At 37.7% G+C, this 14,756-nt stretch overlaps 1 protein-coding gene across 1 annotated transcript in view; it reads left to right on the top strand.

Annotated features, from left to right (window-relative positions):
• The window catches only part of PPP2R5A (protein phosphatase 2 regulatory subunit B'alpha), a 45,006-nt gene that overhangs the window by 9,827 nt on the left and 20,423 nt on the right, over positions 1–14,756 (top strand). The window contains exons 2-3 of the mRNA XM_027681648.1: positions 9,347–9,543; positions 14,228–14,329. Coding sequence (XP_027537449.1) covers positions 9,347–9,543; positions 14,228–14,329 — 299 coding nt within the window. The remainder of the gene's footprint in view (positions 1–9,346; positions 9,544–14,227; positions 14,330–14,756) is intronic.

Genomic DNA, 14,756 nt, shown 5'->3' on the forward strand with positions numbered 1-14,756 from the left:
TCTGCAGAGGGACCTGGACAGACTGGGCTGATTCCAATGGGATGAGGTTCAACAGGGCCAAGTACCGGGTCCTCCACTTTGGCCACAACAACCCCCTGCAGCGCTACAGGCTGGGCACAGAGTGGCTGGAGAGCAGCCAGACAGAAAGGGGCCTGGGAGTTTGGATTGACAGGAAGCTGAACATGAGCCAGCAGTGTGCCCAGGTGGCCAAGAAGGCCAATGGCATCCTGGCCTGGATCAGGAACAGTGTGGCCAACAGGTTTAGGGAAGTGGTTCTTCCCCTGTACTCAGCACTGGTGAGGCCACACCTGGAGTACTGTGTCCAGTTCTGGGCCCCTCAGTTCAGGAAGGATATTGAGGTGCTGGAGCAGGTCCAGAGAAGAGTAACAAGGCTGGTGAAGGGACTGGAGCACAAGTCCTGTAAGGAGAGGCTGAGGGAGCTGGGGCTGTTCAGCCTGGAGAAGAGGAGGCTCAGGGGAGACCTCATCACTCTCTACAACTACCTGAAAAAGGAGGTTGTAGCCAGGTGGGGGTCAGTCTCTTCTCCCAGGCAGCTCTCAGGAAGACAAGAGGGAGGTTTAGGTTAGATATTAGGAAGAAATTCTTTACAGAGCGGGTAATCAGGCATTGGGATGGGCTGCCCAGGGAAGTGGTGGATTCTCCGTCCCTGGAGGTTTTTAAGATGAGACTGTATATGGCACTTAGTGCCATGGTCTAGTAACCACAGCGGGGTTGGATCAAGGGTTGGACTTGATGATCTCAGAGGTCCCTTCCAACCCAGCTGATTCTATGATTCTATGAAAATTGTAAATACAATTTCTGTGCTTTCAAACTTAGAAAGTGCAAATAGATTTGGTTTCATAGCAGAGAGCTCAGGTTCCTATGAATCAAAAATGTTTTTAGTGCAGTCCTGTATAATGTGTATTAAGCTGAGCCTGTGTGGCATGCAGCTGTTGTCACCTGCTTTTCATCTCTCTTTATTCCCTGGTAACGTAGGTGCAGAGCACTACAGCTAATGTGAGGTAAAATAGGGAGCAGAGCTGCTCAGGTTATTCTTTTAATTCTTAGCAGGTTAGTTGTGAAATGCTTGAGTGCTCCTTATCACAACCTGAATGGTGATATTACATCTTCAGAATTACGTGCAACAATCCAAAACTTTGTTGAACTCTTACACTTCAGAGAGTATTCCTTAAGGGTAAGTGCTTCCACTTGGGGAAAAGTATAATTAACAATTTGTGTCAGGAACATGGAGCATCATACTGATTGTCCTTTCTGATCTTTTTGATTTGACAGTCTCAGAAGCTTGGTCTGTTGTCTCTTTCCATTTTTGTAGGGTCTCTTGGGTCTTGCTAGTGGTGAATTTTCCTGGCACAGGAGTGAGGTAGCAGGAACAAGTTGCCGTGTGCCAGCCTCTCTGGGTGCCTTCACCTTGTGGCTAATACAATGTATGTAACCTGAGTTAGACTTTAAAGAGAGGACCTGTTTACATACTCAGGGCTTTGACCTTCTTATGCCTTCTTTTTAGGAGGATTTTTTGAAAGCATCTCTGCTTTACCATAACAAAAACCTTTGTTGCATTTCAATATAACAAAAGCTGTTTAGGAGTTGTCTTTTCTGTTTTGGGAAAACAGTTTTAATTCTTTGTGTCAACTTCTGTAATTTTAAGTTAAAGTTTGCCATCCATCTGATATTCACATCTTCTGAGAAACAATTTCCCATCCAAGACATAAATTGCTCTCCCCTTTTCCCAGTTTAATGACTTGGCTGTGCATCTTAATTCTGTGCTAGGATTTATTGACCTTAAATTTAGCAGTATCTTCCTTAAAGAGTCAGGGTTCCTAATTTAAATTAATTTTAGGATCACGGTTACTTAATAATCATGAGCTATTTGACCTTTGTCAAGTCAGTGAAATGATTATTTGGGCTAATGTCTTGCATGCAGGAGAGAATGCCGAGCTCTTGGAGGCTCTGGATATATTCAAAATAGACCTACCGTGGCATATGATCAGTCACTGAAACTGCTTGATGGGTTTTAAATGAAGACAGCAAATACAGTTGCAGTGTATGCCAAAAACATGAGTGAATGCATTGGGGAACATAATAGTTGACTTACAGATGAGAGAAAGCTTGTTTCATATACAAGAGGACTAGGGGGTAATTGTTTTGGTAGTAAGGTAATTGTTTTTTGAAAACATATGCTTCAGCTGTGTAAGAAGTGAAACTTATTTGCCTGTTCTGGTAAATATAGTATCACTCTGTACAAAACTTCATATGGTTGACCATATGCAAATTGCCCAACTTCTCAGTACTTTCAAAAGCAGCATTGATTCAACTGTGTCATGTCACTGGACAAAATTTTTTTCTGTTTTTCTTTATAATTGTTGTTGCATGGAGCTGAATTTCAGTTAGATTCTGAACTGCTGGTATGCTCTTGAGGAAACCTTTGTATTGTTCAAGTTGTACGCTTTGTTAAGGGTGACTTTAGGGTGTTTTTTGTCCCTGTTTCACTGGTGGGTATGCTTGGTGAGTCTTTTTTTGTTTGTTTAAAGAATCAGTGGTGCTTTAATTCTCCTTTTTGAGGAAGTATGGTAGAAATGAATTGTGGCAGGCCTGGTTTCTAGAGTCTTGCTATCTAATGTTTTAAGGACCAAGAGGATAATTTCTGTTACTTTTTGCATCTGACTGCGTGTTGTCTTCTGTAATTAGACAGTAGGAAATAGGGCTATTAATATGAAAGCATTTCAGCAGGGTACTTTTTTACTGTCCAAAGTGTCTTGACCAACTCAAAACTTAATTAAAATCAAGGGATTTAACATGGTAGTAGCTGGAGACTCTTAACTATATGAGATTGTTTGTACTGTCTTCCAAGCTTTCTTATAATCTAGATAAGACACTTGCAGTTTATTATCATTGCAAGAAGTCATGTCACAGAATTTGTGACAGATGTTGTTAGATCAGCATGGGCTTTTCAGATTTTCTGGACTGATTTGTTGAGGTCAACTGCTGGCCATGTGGAGCAGCAGATGAGACTCTGAACAAACAATATCTGTTATTGGATGTGAGATGGCTTTCCAGGAGTATTTTTATTAAGTGACTTCAAAATTATCCATAGTTTAGACTTGTAACTAACTCTGTAAACCACAATGCAATGTGTGAATAAAATTCACTGTTGATTGTTATTCTCATTTAATATATGAATTCTTTTTTTTTTTTCCTTCCCTGGCATGTATCACAAAACTAATCTTAAATCCAGAATATTCTAATAAGCAAAATTTATGACTTTTTTTTCAGCTATTTCAAAAGAAAACATATTTCCTTGGATGGTGGTATGATTTTTAGGTGGATGTTTTTGCCACTTTGAATTTGACTTTGCATAATTGATGGGAGAAGGGTGTACGTTAACTTGGGTGAAATGTGTGCTATAGGGATAGTTGAGCACTGCTGTGTTTTGAAGTATTGTTTATGTGGATGCTTCAGTGCAAGTCTTGCCTGATGACCATCTGCAGAATAGTCTACCTAAAGATGGAAGTACAGGAGAAGCTCAGCTTGTTATCTTGATTGCACCTTTGCAGACTTTCTGATTTCTGAAATGAAGAGGTTAAGTGTATGAGCCCACGGGTCCTAGACAGGATTGACCAACATGCCTTCTGTACCTTTAATTCTGTGCCAAGTATTTTTTTTAAAATCTCCTATAGGTAGTATAAATTTCCTTTCAATAGTGATGGAAAATACCATTTTACTTCATTGTCTTCCAAACCTTCTTCTCTAGTGAACAAACCTACTATTGTATAAGGACTGGTTAACTTTAAAGATACGTAAGGTTGCTCTGTCTGATTCCCTTATCTGTCCTGGAAAGTCAGAGCTCTGATTACTGATGACATGCAAAAGAACTTAGCCCCTTCCAGAGTCCCAGCAACAGCTGTAGATTTTGAGGTAACAGGTAATTTGAAAATGCATGCTGTTGAACCCAGAATAGAGGGGGAAGAAGAAAAACCTACAGTCCTGGTCTACTAAATAATGGTACTTATTCCTTAGGGTGACAAAGTTTATTTCTATGTGGAAAATCTGATGAAAAGGTTCCTTGGATGCCCAAAGTGCTGCATGAGCACTCGTCTGAGTTGTCCCATCAGTATCAGTTGGGTTGTTGATCTACCAAAAGCTGGAATTGTGGGAAAATCTGTTATGGGTGTATGGAGTTACTGGGGAATGTTATACACTACCAGTGTAGTCAACTACACCATGAGATTTTATACAGGGGCCAAATTTTTCATTAAAAAGGAGCTTTAAGTGATATAAAACAAAATCAACCAAAACCCACAATAAAACAAAACCCTAAAAATGTATTATTCCCCAAAAGTGTCTAACTTCACTGAAAAAGCCTACCTACACATTATCTCATGCCTTTATAGTTGGATGAAGTGCTTCCACAGGAGATGATAAACTTAGCAGCTCACTGCAGAGTTTCTGCTCCCAGCTCTCATCCTGTGTGAGAGCTGATGTGCATCAGGCCCCTCCAGAAGCCATTTAACCTCACTAATATGACCATGTTATTGAGTTAAAGCAGCTTATGGAAGAGCTTGACAAGTTCCAGAGCCAGTGTTGATGGATGGATGTGACTGGGAACAGAAGAGGAAGGGAGGAATAAATGGCAAGGGGGTGGCAGGGAGACACCCCTCTCCTTGTTGCCACCCAACTGCTTTGCTGCCTGTCAGGCTGCAGATGGAGATTTCTGAGAACCTGGAAACATGCTCAGTCTCCTGTTGTAACATCAATTGCATCAAAACTGCATCTCGTAAAGATGCTTTACTGTGCCTGTAACATCAACAGTGACACTGATGCTAAGAGAGATCACAACAATAACATACACAAGAACCCTCCAGGACAGAAATAAAGTTGAGGTTAAATTGGAGTCCCTGTTCTTGGTTTCTGTAGGTTAGGGCAGAGTTTATCAGACCAACTGCTTTTCAGAGTAATGGTGTCTCTGAAAAGATCAGGCTGCACAACAGTGCTGATAACTTACTGATGTAAAGAAAACCCCAAACCCAAAGATTTGGTGTCTCAGTACATGCATGTGCTCCTCTCTCCATGTCAGTGTTAAGGCTTCATTCTGCTCTAGCAGATCCCTCCACCATTGAGTATGGCTGCACACAGCATAGGAAATGGAACCAGACAACAGGCACTAATTGCTAAACTTTGCACAGTGGAATACAACGTGATCCTTGTCATGTATTCAGTTTGTCAGGGAATTATGTAGAAGTGTAGGATTGTCACCAAGTTCAATTTACTCTAAGGAGTACGGCATGTGTGGTACTTTATTCCATAGTGTCATTGTCCTCTAAGTGCCTGAAAGGGCTGTGTGTGAACTGCTTTAAGAGGCTGTCAGAGGAAAAACTTATTGGTTGTTTCTCTGGCTTCTGCATCTTCCTGGGTTAGCTTCTTCAGGAAAAAGTAGAAATATTTAATTAGAGATACTTTAAAAAAAAAAAAAAGGGAAAATTGTTGGAAATGATTGAGAGGGTTTACTTTGCATTGGCAGGGAAAGTATGATTTTTGAACTTGCTATTTGTGTAGCTGAGAGAGGTTTTGCGGCTTTAGAGTCTGGTTTCTGCTGCTGAAGCAAGGATTATGTTAGGTTCTCTGGCTTTGTACTGAAGGTCTTGGGTAAAAAATTGATGAGAAAGGAGAAGTATCTATCTTTTCTTTCTGGCAGAAAGGCCTGTAAATATAGGAGATAAATATCCTGTAGGAAGACATCATTGTAGTGCCTGGGCCAGTGATCCAGTGCTGTTTGTAGCTCCAATTTGTAGCTACCAGTGAGGTGGCTCTGTGATTGTGAACTCTTTCCCTATCTGTGTTTTATTTGGGCCTTTCCTGGAAAGATTAATCTCTAAACTCAATATTTCATGCTTAGATTTGCATTGATGACCTTATAAGTTTGAAAGCATTCAGTTTAGAGACAAATCTGTACAATCATGCAGTTTAATGTTTAATAACTTCTGCTCAGGATGAACTTCCAGGTCAACTTCCTTGTAAATTTTATTCCTTGATATTGTGGCTGATATGTGTGTCTGTAATGATGGAGTTTTTGTAAACAGTAGAAATAGTCTGTTGAGAATTTCAGTATTATGAAGTGCAACAATCAAATTAACAGTTTTAATCAGGTACAAACACTTTACTATCCATCATGGAAATTACCAGAGGCGAGAAAGAGTCATGGTTAAAGTGGATCATAATTTGCAATAATTCTTTTGGTGCTGGATGTTAAGTTTTTGTCTTCAGGATTTCCCACCATCATACTTGATTTGGGGTTGTTTCATTGAGGCATCCACTGTCTACTTTGAACTTAATTTATCTTCTATGGTCCTTATGGTATTTAGGGCATTTGAAGAATAGCAATTATTTTGAATTTCACATGTATGGTGTAAATCTTGATAGATATTAGATGGAAACTGGCTTAAAAATCACGTCATGGATTGTTAAACTACTAAAGATAAAAGGTGCAGTGTTGATGCAATTGTAGTGGCGTAGTTTATTTTATTCAAAGAACTAGAACAGACTATTATTATATGATTTTTATTGTGGGATAGAGTTGTCTAGCTTCCACTGTTCTGGGATACTTAAAGACAACGCTTTGAGAATTTAGGAGCACTATCTGACAAACAAATTTTCCCCAATCACTTAGTGGTTCCCATGGTACCTCTCATAACATTCCTGGGACAAATGTGCAGTGTGCCAAGCAGAGATTGAGCACACGCAGCCAGGTTGTGCTGATATAACAGAACCGGCTCTCGTTACCTTATTTATTATCCTGGTTGCACATAATTTTAATTTCTTTCAGATCAGTAAAATAGTAAGATGATAAAATAATTATTATTCCCCTTATAAGTATGAAAAAAAATGTGTGTGTAGAAGAAAATATTTCTTTTGGTTTTACTTTAAATGTTTTAAGAACAACAAAACAGAGTAATGGGCCGGTTTTTCACTTGGGGCAGATTTATCTAATTGAGATAGATCAGGTTGCTAATGAAATGGACTGGTGATTCATGGCAGGAGAGAGATTCCCTGATATTCTGGTATCTAACTAAAAGTGGCTAATGCAGGAATTCCTTTGATATTCTAGGGAAGGTAGTGATTTAGTTATTTTGTCTGAATTCCTGTTACTGGCTTTTAACCTGAGATCTTTAGTCTGTTTTAACCACTGTTAGAAGTATTCGGATGCTGTCTGCTGGTTTTTGAAACCTCTAGGTAAATTTTGCTTTTTTTTTTTTTTATCATCAACTAACTACTCTGTATTAGCTGTGTCTCACTGCGAGACCTTTGTAGCTTGGAGTATAGTTAAGTTTGTAGTGAGGAAAAACAAGCAGGCTTGACTCCTGTGTTAGTCTGGATATCAGCTTGGTGCCAGCGGCAAAAAAAGCTGTCCTCCCTGTGTCGGTTCCTTAAATTAGGCTTTTTGGATTTTATCCTCAGCATGTCACTGTTATTGCTTTGTTGCTATGATACAATACTTACTCATGCAATCCGCTCTAGAATATTAGAAGATCTGAACTGAAATGTTATGTAACTTACAAATGTTTTTACAGCTGATGTTCATTATTTTGCAGAGTGTAACAATTCGTGTCTTTGTAGTTATCTGAGCAAAATAAGCATCTTGCAAGGCTTTTTATTCAAAAGAAAAGCGGTTAAAATTGCAGAATTGACATTCAAAAGTAAATTGTTCTTCATGAGGGAGTAGTAATTGCTGGCTTTTTCAAAAGCTCACTGAAGTTGTTATGCTCAGCTAATAGGATCGTAGCTGTCAGGTGGGGAAAGGGAATACAATACAGAATTCTGGAGTCGGAATTTTCAGGGCAGAGCGAGCAGTTTGAATTACAGTGGAGGCGTGTCAGTCCATTGTAGCAATTACTTTTTGCTTATGGAAATGAAAGAATTCTATCAGATAATAACTCAGTGCTAAACCCAAGTTTTTACTGTTGTTGTTCCAGCCACTAAATGAAAGGTGTTCTGGTAAGAAACTTGAGAAACTGGCATTACCAAAGAGTGTCTGAATTGGTAAAGGTGCGATCTTAAAATGAAGTTTGTTCAATTAGAATCATTTTGAAACAAAGAGAAGCGTGAGAGATTTTTTGTGATTTGTTCAGGTTTTAAAGTGAGACTTAAGATTTTCAGTACTCAGTGTTCCAATGTAGTTGCCTTTTTCTTGTCTTGATAATTTCTTTGTGATTGAACATCAGTGCTATTAGCATCATTCACTCACTGCAATATTGCTAAGGGATATAGTCTGGCTATAGACCTATCTTGAAAATTCTTCGGGGGGGGAGAACATTCTTTATTTGGAGATAAAATTGGAAATACAGGCTTTTTTCACAGAACAAGTGAAGTCTCAACTGGCTGATAGATGAGGTGATGCTACATTGCCAAAGTGGCTTTGAACCCCCAACAAATAATTAAAACAAGAACAAAAGGCACATTAAACTAAATTTTCAGTTAAAACCATGACTGCTTTTGTTGTGTTCATGCAACTTTGGAACAGTTACAACATATTAAGGATGTATTAAATTTTTAAAGTGTGTAGTGCTTAGTAATCCATCTTTTTTGGAGTTAATGTGAAATGCTAATGGGGAAACTTTGCTTTTATCAGGTTATAGGGGTACTGTGCTCTAAAATGAAAATGTCATGTCATAGCCAAACACATTGTCTTAATAGGCCAAAAAATCTGGAAAACCCTTACATGACTAAGATTGTAATAAATTATTTAGACCAAAGCATTAACATTCAGGGTTAATCCTTTAGAAATATTGGAGTTGATTCTTAAGAGAAACATTCATCACATGATGTCAAAAGTATGTGAAGCATTTTGCATTGGGGTAAAAAGACAAGGTTCCTTCAAAGCAGATTTTACAGCTTTTAAGCAGGTTACATAATAGAGGATTAGGGAACAGAATGAGACAAATCGGATGAATGAAAGGTTAGTATGATGCACTGCTTCTGTGTATGACTTTTGGTGGGGGAGAGTTGGGACTTATCAATGTCAATGCATTTCAAATGAAGTTGATTCAGGCACTGATTTTCTGTAAATATATTTACTGCCCTATGTTTGTCTGTTATGTCTTGCATGTACCAAAAGTTGTGAGTGGTGGGTCTTTCATTCTAACATACTCAAACACACATTTTCAGTTTTGACAATATTGCTTATTGATTTCCTAGCTACAGAGCATACTATTCCCCATACTAAAGAAAACCCAGTCATAGCTATGCAAATTTTTGTCAACAACATAGATTTAGAAATCCTGTATTTGCTTCTTTAGACTTAAGGGTTGTGTTTTGTTTGTTTTTTTTTTTATAGATGCCACCTTCAATGAGCAGCAAGATCTTTTTTGTCAGAAGCTGCAACAGTGTTGTGTCCTCTTTGACTTCATGGACTCTGTTTCAGACCTGAAAAGCAAAGAAATTAAGAGAGCAACACTGAATGAACTGGTTGAATATGTTTCAACAAATCGTGGAGTGATTGTTGAATCAGCTTATGCTGACATAGTGAAAATGGTAAGTAGAATGCTCACGTTATAGTTTGAATTTTAATAAAATATCTTAATCAGTTTGTGATTCTTGTGGCATTTAACTCAGAATTGCTGCTGGTTATTCTGCTTATACAGTATAATGTAATTTGTTAATGATAATTTGGCTTAGAAAGGCTTGTAAAAACAAACAACTTGTAAGTTTTAATTATTAGCTGAAACATGATTCATTCAGGTTAATTAAAATGAAAAAACTGGTACATTGCAGATGCTTGGAGTCTGGGTAAGCTTTAAAGTTGTTCTCAATCAGAAAATGGCAATATATTGATGCTTGCCTGTCTTTGTTTACAAGCTGCGGTGGAGTGTTAGGCTGAAGTTTTTTGGTAAAGATTCATGCAGGTACTAGTGACAGCAGAAAGGCTTATCCGTGTAAGAAAGCAGCTCTACTTTGTAAATACTTGATATGGCTGTTTGTTACTGTTTTGGCCTTGGAGAGCTGTGCTGGAGTAGCCTAAGTGGCTTGCTGAAGTTGTAAATCATAGGATGATGTGTACCATGCAATTTCTAGGAATGGTTCGTTCAATAAGCAACAAAATATTTATGGTTGTTATCTGCTGACTTTTCCAGGTGTTTATATGCATTTTCAAATGCTACTTTAGTGAAGTTTTAGATAGGCCTGTACTCCATGTACAGGGAACACAACTGAAGGACACTGGAAAATAATCTGAAATACTTTGTATTTGTTTTTTTCCTAGAAATTTGAAATGTAAAAAGAATGGTTTTAGTGCCCATGCATTTAGGTAAATGGTTTTCTAAACTTTGGTTAAGTTTACATAGATAAAATGCTGACTTTAAAAGAGCTCTCAGGAACATAAGCAGACCAATTAAAATATACAGCCTACAGCTTTTGTAGTTCTTCATACAGTACAAGCTATTTTTTTCTTAAGGTTTGTTTTGTTTGTTTATTTTCTTTGGGTTTTTTTTTTGCAGGCAGCTGATAGGGAAGATCAGATCTTTAATATAAATAAGCATAGAAGTTTTGCCATTACACTGAAAGGCTAGGATTATTGAAACCCTTTCAATCATTTTGGCTGTTTCAGCAGTTGCTTATTAAGTTTTACAAAAGATCTAGGACACTGGGGGGAGGTTTTATGGTTTCATTTTTTTAAATGACCTGGGTTTCTGTCCTAAATATTTTTTACATAAGAAAATAACAGGACAAAGTATGTTCACCTCTTCTTAAGCTTCTTGTTTTTTTTCTTGATGCTGGTGGCAACAAGCTTGAATCCTTGCAGTATTTCCTTATTCTGTGTGCCCTCTACAGCCTCTTGTTAGAAGAAAGAATATACTAACTACCCCATCTGACTTGTTGAAGGGAGATTTTCTTTTGTGTTGGAGTTGTTTTATTTTCTTGGTGGTAAGGTGGTGTTGAGCTGTTCTTTTGAGGTTAATGTTGTTGTGCAAATGATTGGGCTCTGTGGATGCTTGTTTTTCCTTCCATAACAAATTTCCATCCCCTTTTCTTCCCTAAAATGACATAAAATGAAGAAGGCCTTAAATGTTCAGTGAGAGCTTTTTGAGAGCTTGAGACAAAAGATCCCTCCAAGCCTGAATAGTATTTCTAATCTCCCTGGCAACTGGCAGCAGAAAAGGTCTTTGCTGTGAATTAGGACGAAGTACCAGCTTTCAGAAAAAACTCTGGATGGATCTCCCTCCGAATAACATGTGTGTCAGACTTGAGGCCTTTCTTTGTAGCAAAACTTCTATGAGATTTAAAAGTTACTGTTTTGGTTTTTGTTTGGGTTGGGTTTTTTTTAAGTTTTTAGACTGTTCAGTGTTACTGCATTAAAAGAAAAAAACATATGAGGTTTTTTGGCAGAGTTTGAAGGATAATGTTTTTTGGATGCAAAAGTAGAAATTGGCCTTAATGAAATCCAGCTATCATCTGACTGGTAGGAAAGGACTGAGAGACAACAGAAATTCCCTGAAAAAAGCCGGAGTGGCATCAGTGGCAGAAGCAGAACCAATTTCTTTCCAAAGCCCCTTGTCTTCCCCTAGGCCTGAGACACCTTTCCTCCAACTTGCAAAGGAAACAGCCTGATTTCCTTGGAGTCACCTGAGTCTTGGCAAGGCTAAGTCAACAATCTCTTAAAGATAGCAAGAGTAAAAGGAAATGTTGTTCCTGACCAGTGCATAGGCAAGGTCTGTGCAGATGAGGAAGTCTCCCTGCATTCCTTCTCTTCATATGGTCTCTCTGTTACTCCTCTATCTCCTTGTGCCTATCAACCTCCCCTCATTCCCCAACAGCATATAAAAATCCAGTGTAGATAAGATTGTCCTAACAGGTTAGAAGAGTTGTGAATTGAGAATTTGAAAGCAATCAGGTATGCTTAATCTGCACCCTCAGAAATGTGAACTGAACCTAGTGTCTCAATGTTGAAATGCTTGATAAGTGTACAGACAATTAGGGACTTTTTTTTATTTTGTTTTAATAAAGTATAATTGCTGTATCTCAATACATTAACTGGCACATTTTCCGATATCGTTTTTGGAAAACTTAAACCCAGCATCAGCTTTCTAAATTATCTGGAAACCTATCCAGCTGTAAAAACCTTTTATGATTTGTATTTCTCAAATCAGTTTTTGGATAAGATGCCACTTATGAAAGAAAGAGAAGGTTTTAAATAATGTAAGAGGATATAGAGAAGAATTTGCCAACAGAAGAACAATGGGGGTTTTAACGCAAACCATGTTTTTGATCAATACTGTTAGCAAGGCCTTAGAAATAGGCAAATGAGATAGGAAGCAAAAGTATTGCAAACATAAAGAAAACAACCCCTTTTTTTTTAGGGAGACAGGCTATTAAATAAAAAGGGTGTAAGGTTTATTCTAATATTTATTTGTTATATTCTCAGGAGATCGGTAATAGTGGAAGTACTGAATACTCTGAAAAATCATACAGTTACCTTTTTAAAGGTCTGGCTGAGAGGCTTGCTGTTTGTTTCTGCTACAGAAGTATATTTAATAGTTGGTACCTTTATTTTGGACTTGAAATGTTTGCATTCACTACTCTGAGGTTCTGTGCTTAAAGGATTGATCAGTTCAGCAAGATGCATCTAGAAAGAGATGCATTTTCAGAAGATGTAACCAGAAGACTTGTAAGCAGAGGTAAAGCATCTTCTGTAGGGGACTGATTCATATGTTGCAGGGTTTTTTGTTGTCTATCTAATAAGAGTAGACAAAGCAAATAACAGAACCAGAATTGTAATCTTGGTTTTTGGGCTTGATTAAAATTAACATTCTCTGATTCCTATTTCCCCCTCCTTTTCCCCCCCCCCAGGCACTTGCTCTTTTGCTCTGGAATCCCAAGTCCTTGTGTTTACAAAATTAAAGGACGACTGTACTTTTTTTGTGGGGGGTTTTTTGTTTGTTTGTTTTTCCTGTGCAGTAAGTTTGGAGACAGCTGTCGTGCCCATCCATACGAACATCATTGCTCTTCTACTGTAGAGCAGGAGCTCTGCAGCTTTGCTGTGTCCCAACAGGAGACAGCAACAAGATGTAGAATGAAGGGCATGGGAGGAAGGGAAAAGTCAGTTTATGCAACAGCTTTGTGTCTTGTTTAATGAGGCAGCTGATTCTTCTGTGTAGAGCCAGCTGGGTGACTTCAGGATCTTTTTCTAAAAGCTCCTTTTTGCAAGATTCTTCAAACGCCTTGGAGACGCCATGGAAGGTGTGCAGGAGCATTTGCTGCAAACTGTCAGACATATTCTTTTGTGCTTAGTAGGCTTGGGTGATGAGCAGCTATTTGAAACAGATTTGATCACAAGGACTAAAAGAGTTTGAAAGGTGATTGGAAAAGTTGGCCTAAACGTGTTCCTGAAAGAACAGTAGAAAATGCAAAATTAACTTCATGTTCTCTTTTGTTCACATTAAAGGGTTTTAAATCTAGTATGTTATATCTGGTGGAAGAGATGACATTTTTCTTTTGACATCTGAATGGTCTTCTATCCAAACGTTTATATACTTCAAAAATCCCTGAAGAAACATTTTTAAACTTGCCCCTTTGAAACTGATTTGATGTGACTATATCCTACTAAAAGTAACTTGGTAGCTATTTTTTCTCTTTGTGAAATCAAGAAGTCACAACTGTTACATATTTCTAACTTTGAAAATTTCAAGATGTTTCAAGGTTTTGGAAAGGTGAAAGAGTGAAAAATGTAAACAGAAATACCTTGAAATGAAGTTAAGTGAAGAACCCTGAAATAAGATATATTTTTGGGATTGTCTGCCTTACATATGGAGAGAGCTCTGTTTAAATCATAACTGGTTAGTCATACTGTATTTGTTGTCTTACATAAAACCTCAGCTCTTGGTGTCACAGAGTTAAAAATTGTTTTTTATATAGGGAAACCAAATTTTTTTTTAACTTCCATAGTTTCAGGGAAAATTTTAAATATGACCGTGTCTAACTACAAACTTGTAAAGCGGTTTGGACAAAAGTTACTCATTATTTTCATTGGCCTGTTTTCAGACTCTTGGCTATTTGTATTTTGAAGTTTAGGGAAAAAAAAAAAATCACAAATGTGGTTATTATGTTCCTCTTTTTTCAGGCAGTTTTGTTTCATGTGAATTTAGGATAAAAGCACTACCTTACTGAGTGTGATCTGTGGAAAAATAAGCAGTGATACAATTTTTTTTTTTTTTACTTGCAGATAAGTTCTAATATTTTCAGAACACTTCCACCTAGTGATAACCCAGATTTTGATCCAGAAGAAGATGAACCAACTCTTGAAGCCTCATGGCCCCACATACAGGTATGTGATTCCTTTATTTTCAAACCTTCTTGTAAGGCAAGAAATGTCAATACTTAAGTAAGTTTGTGCCCTTGGTAAGAACATCAAAATTGCTTTTATAATACAATTGAGTTTTTATACTTGGGGGGGGGAAGTGGTGCTTTTTTTAGCATGTATAAATATGGCAGAATGTAACTCTCTTAAATTGGTTAAATACTCTTTTTTTAAGAGTGATTGCACTGTAAAGTGTGGTGCATGTATTAAAATATGGATATTTTAGGTAGTGTTCTTTACTTAAGAGGTTTTTCTGCGACTGAGCCACTTTTTAGTGTGGTTTCAATAAAATATAAGTTAAATGTGAACAGGTGAGTTTCTTGTGACAATGACAAAAAATGGAGTAAACCCCTTATTTGTCTTTTGAGCAAGAAACAGATATCCCCTCATTCTT

Source organism: Neopelma chrysocephalum, unplaced genomic scaffold (genome assembly GCF_003984885.1).
Source record: "Neopelma chrysocephalum unplaced genomic scaffold, ASM398488v2 Primary Assembly neopelma1_61b, whole genome shotgun sequence".
In the NCBI taxonomy this organism is placed as follows: domain Eukaryota; kingdom Metazoa; phylum Chordata; class Aves; order Passeriformes; family Pipridae; genus Neopelma; species Neopelma chrysocephalum.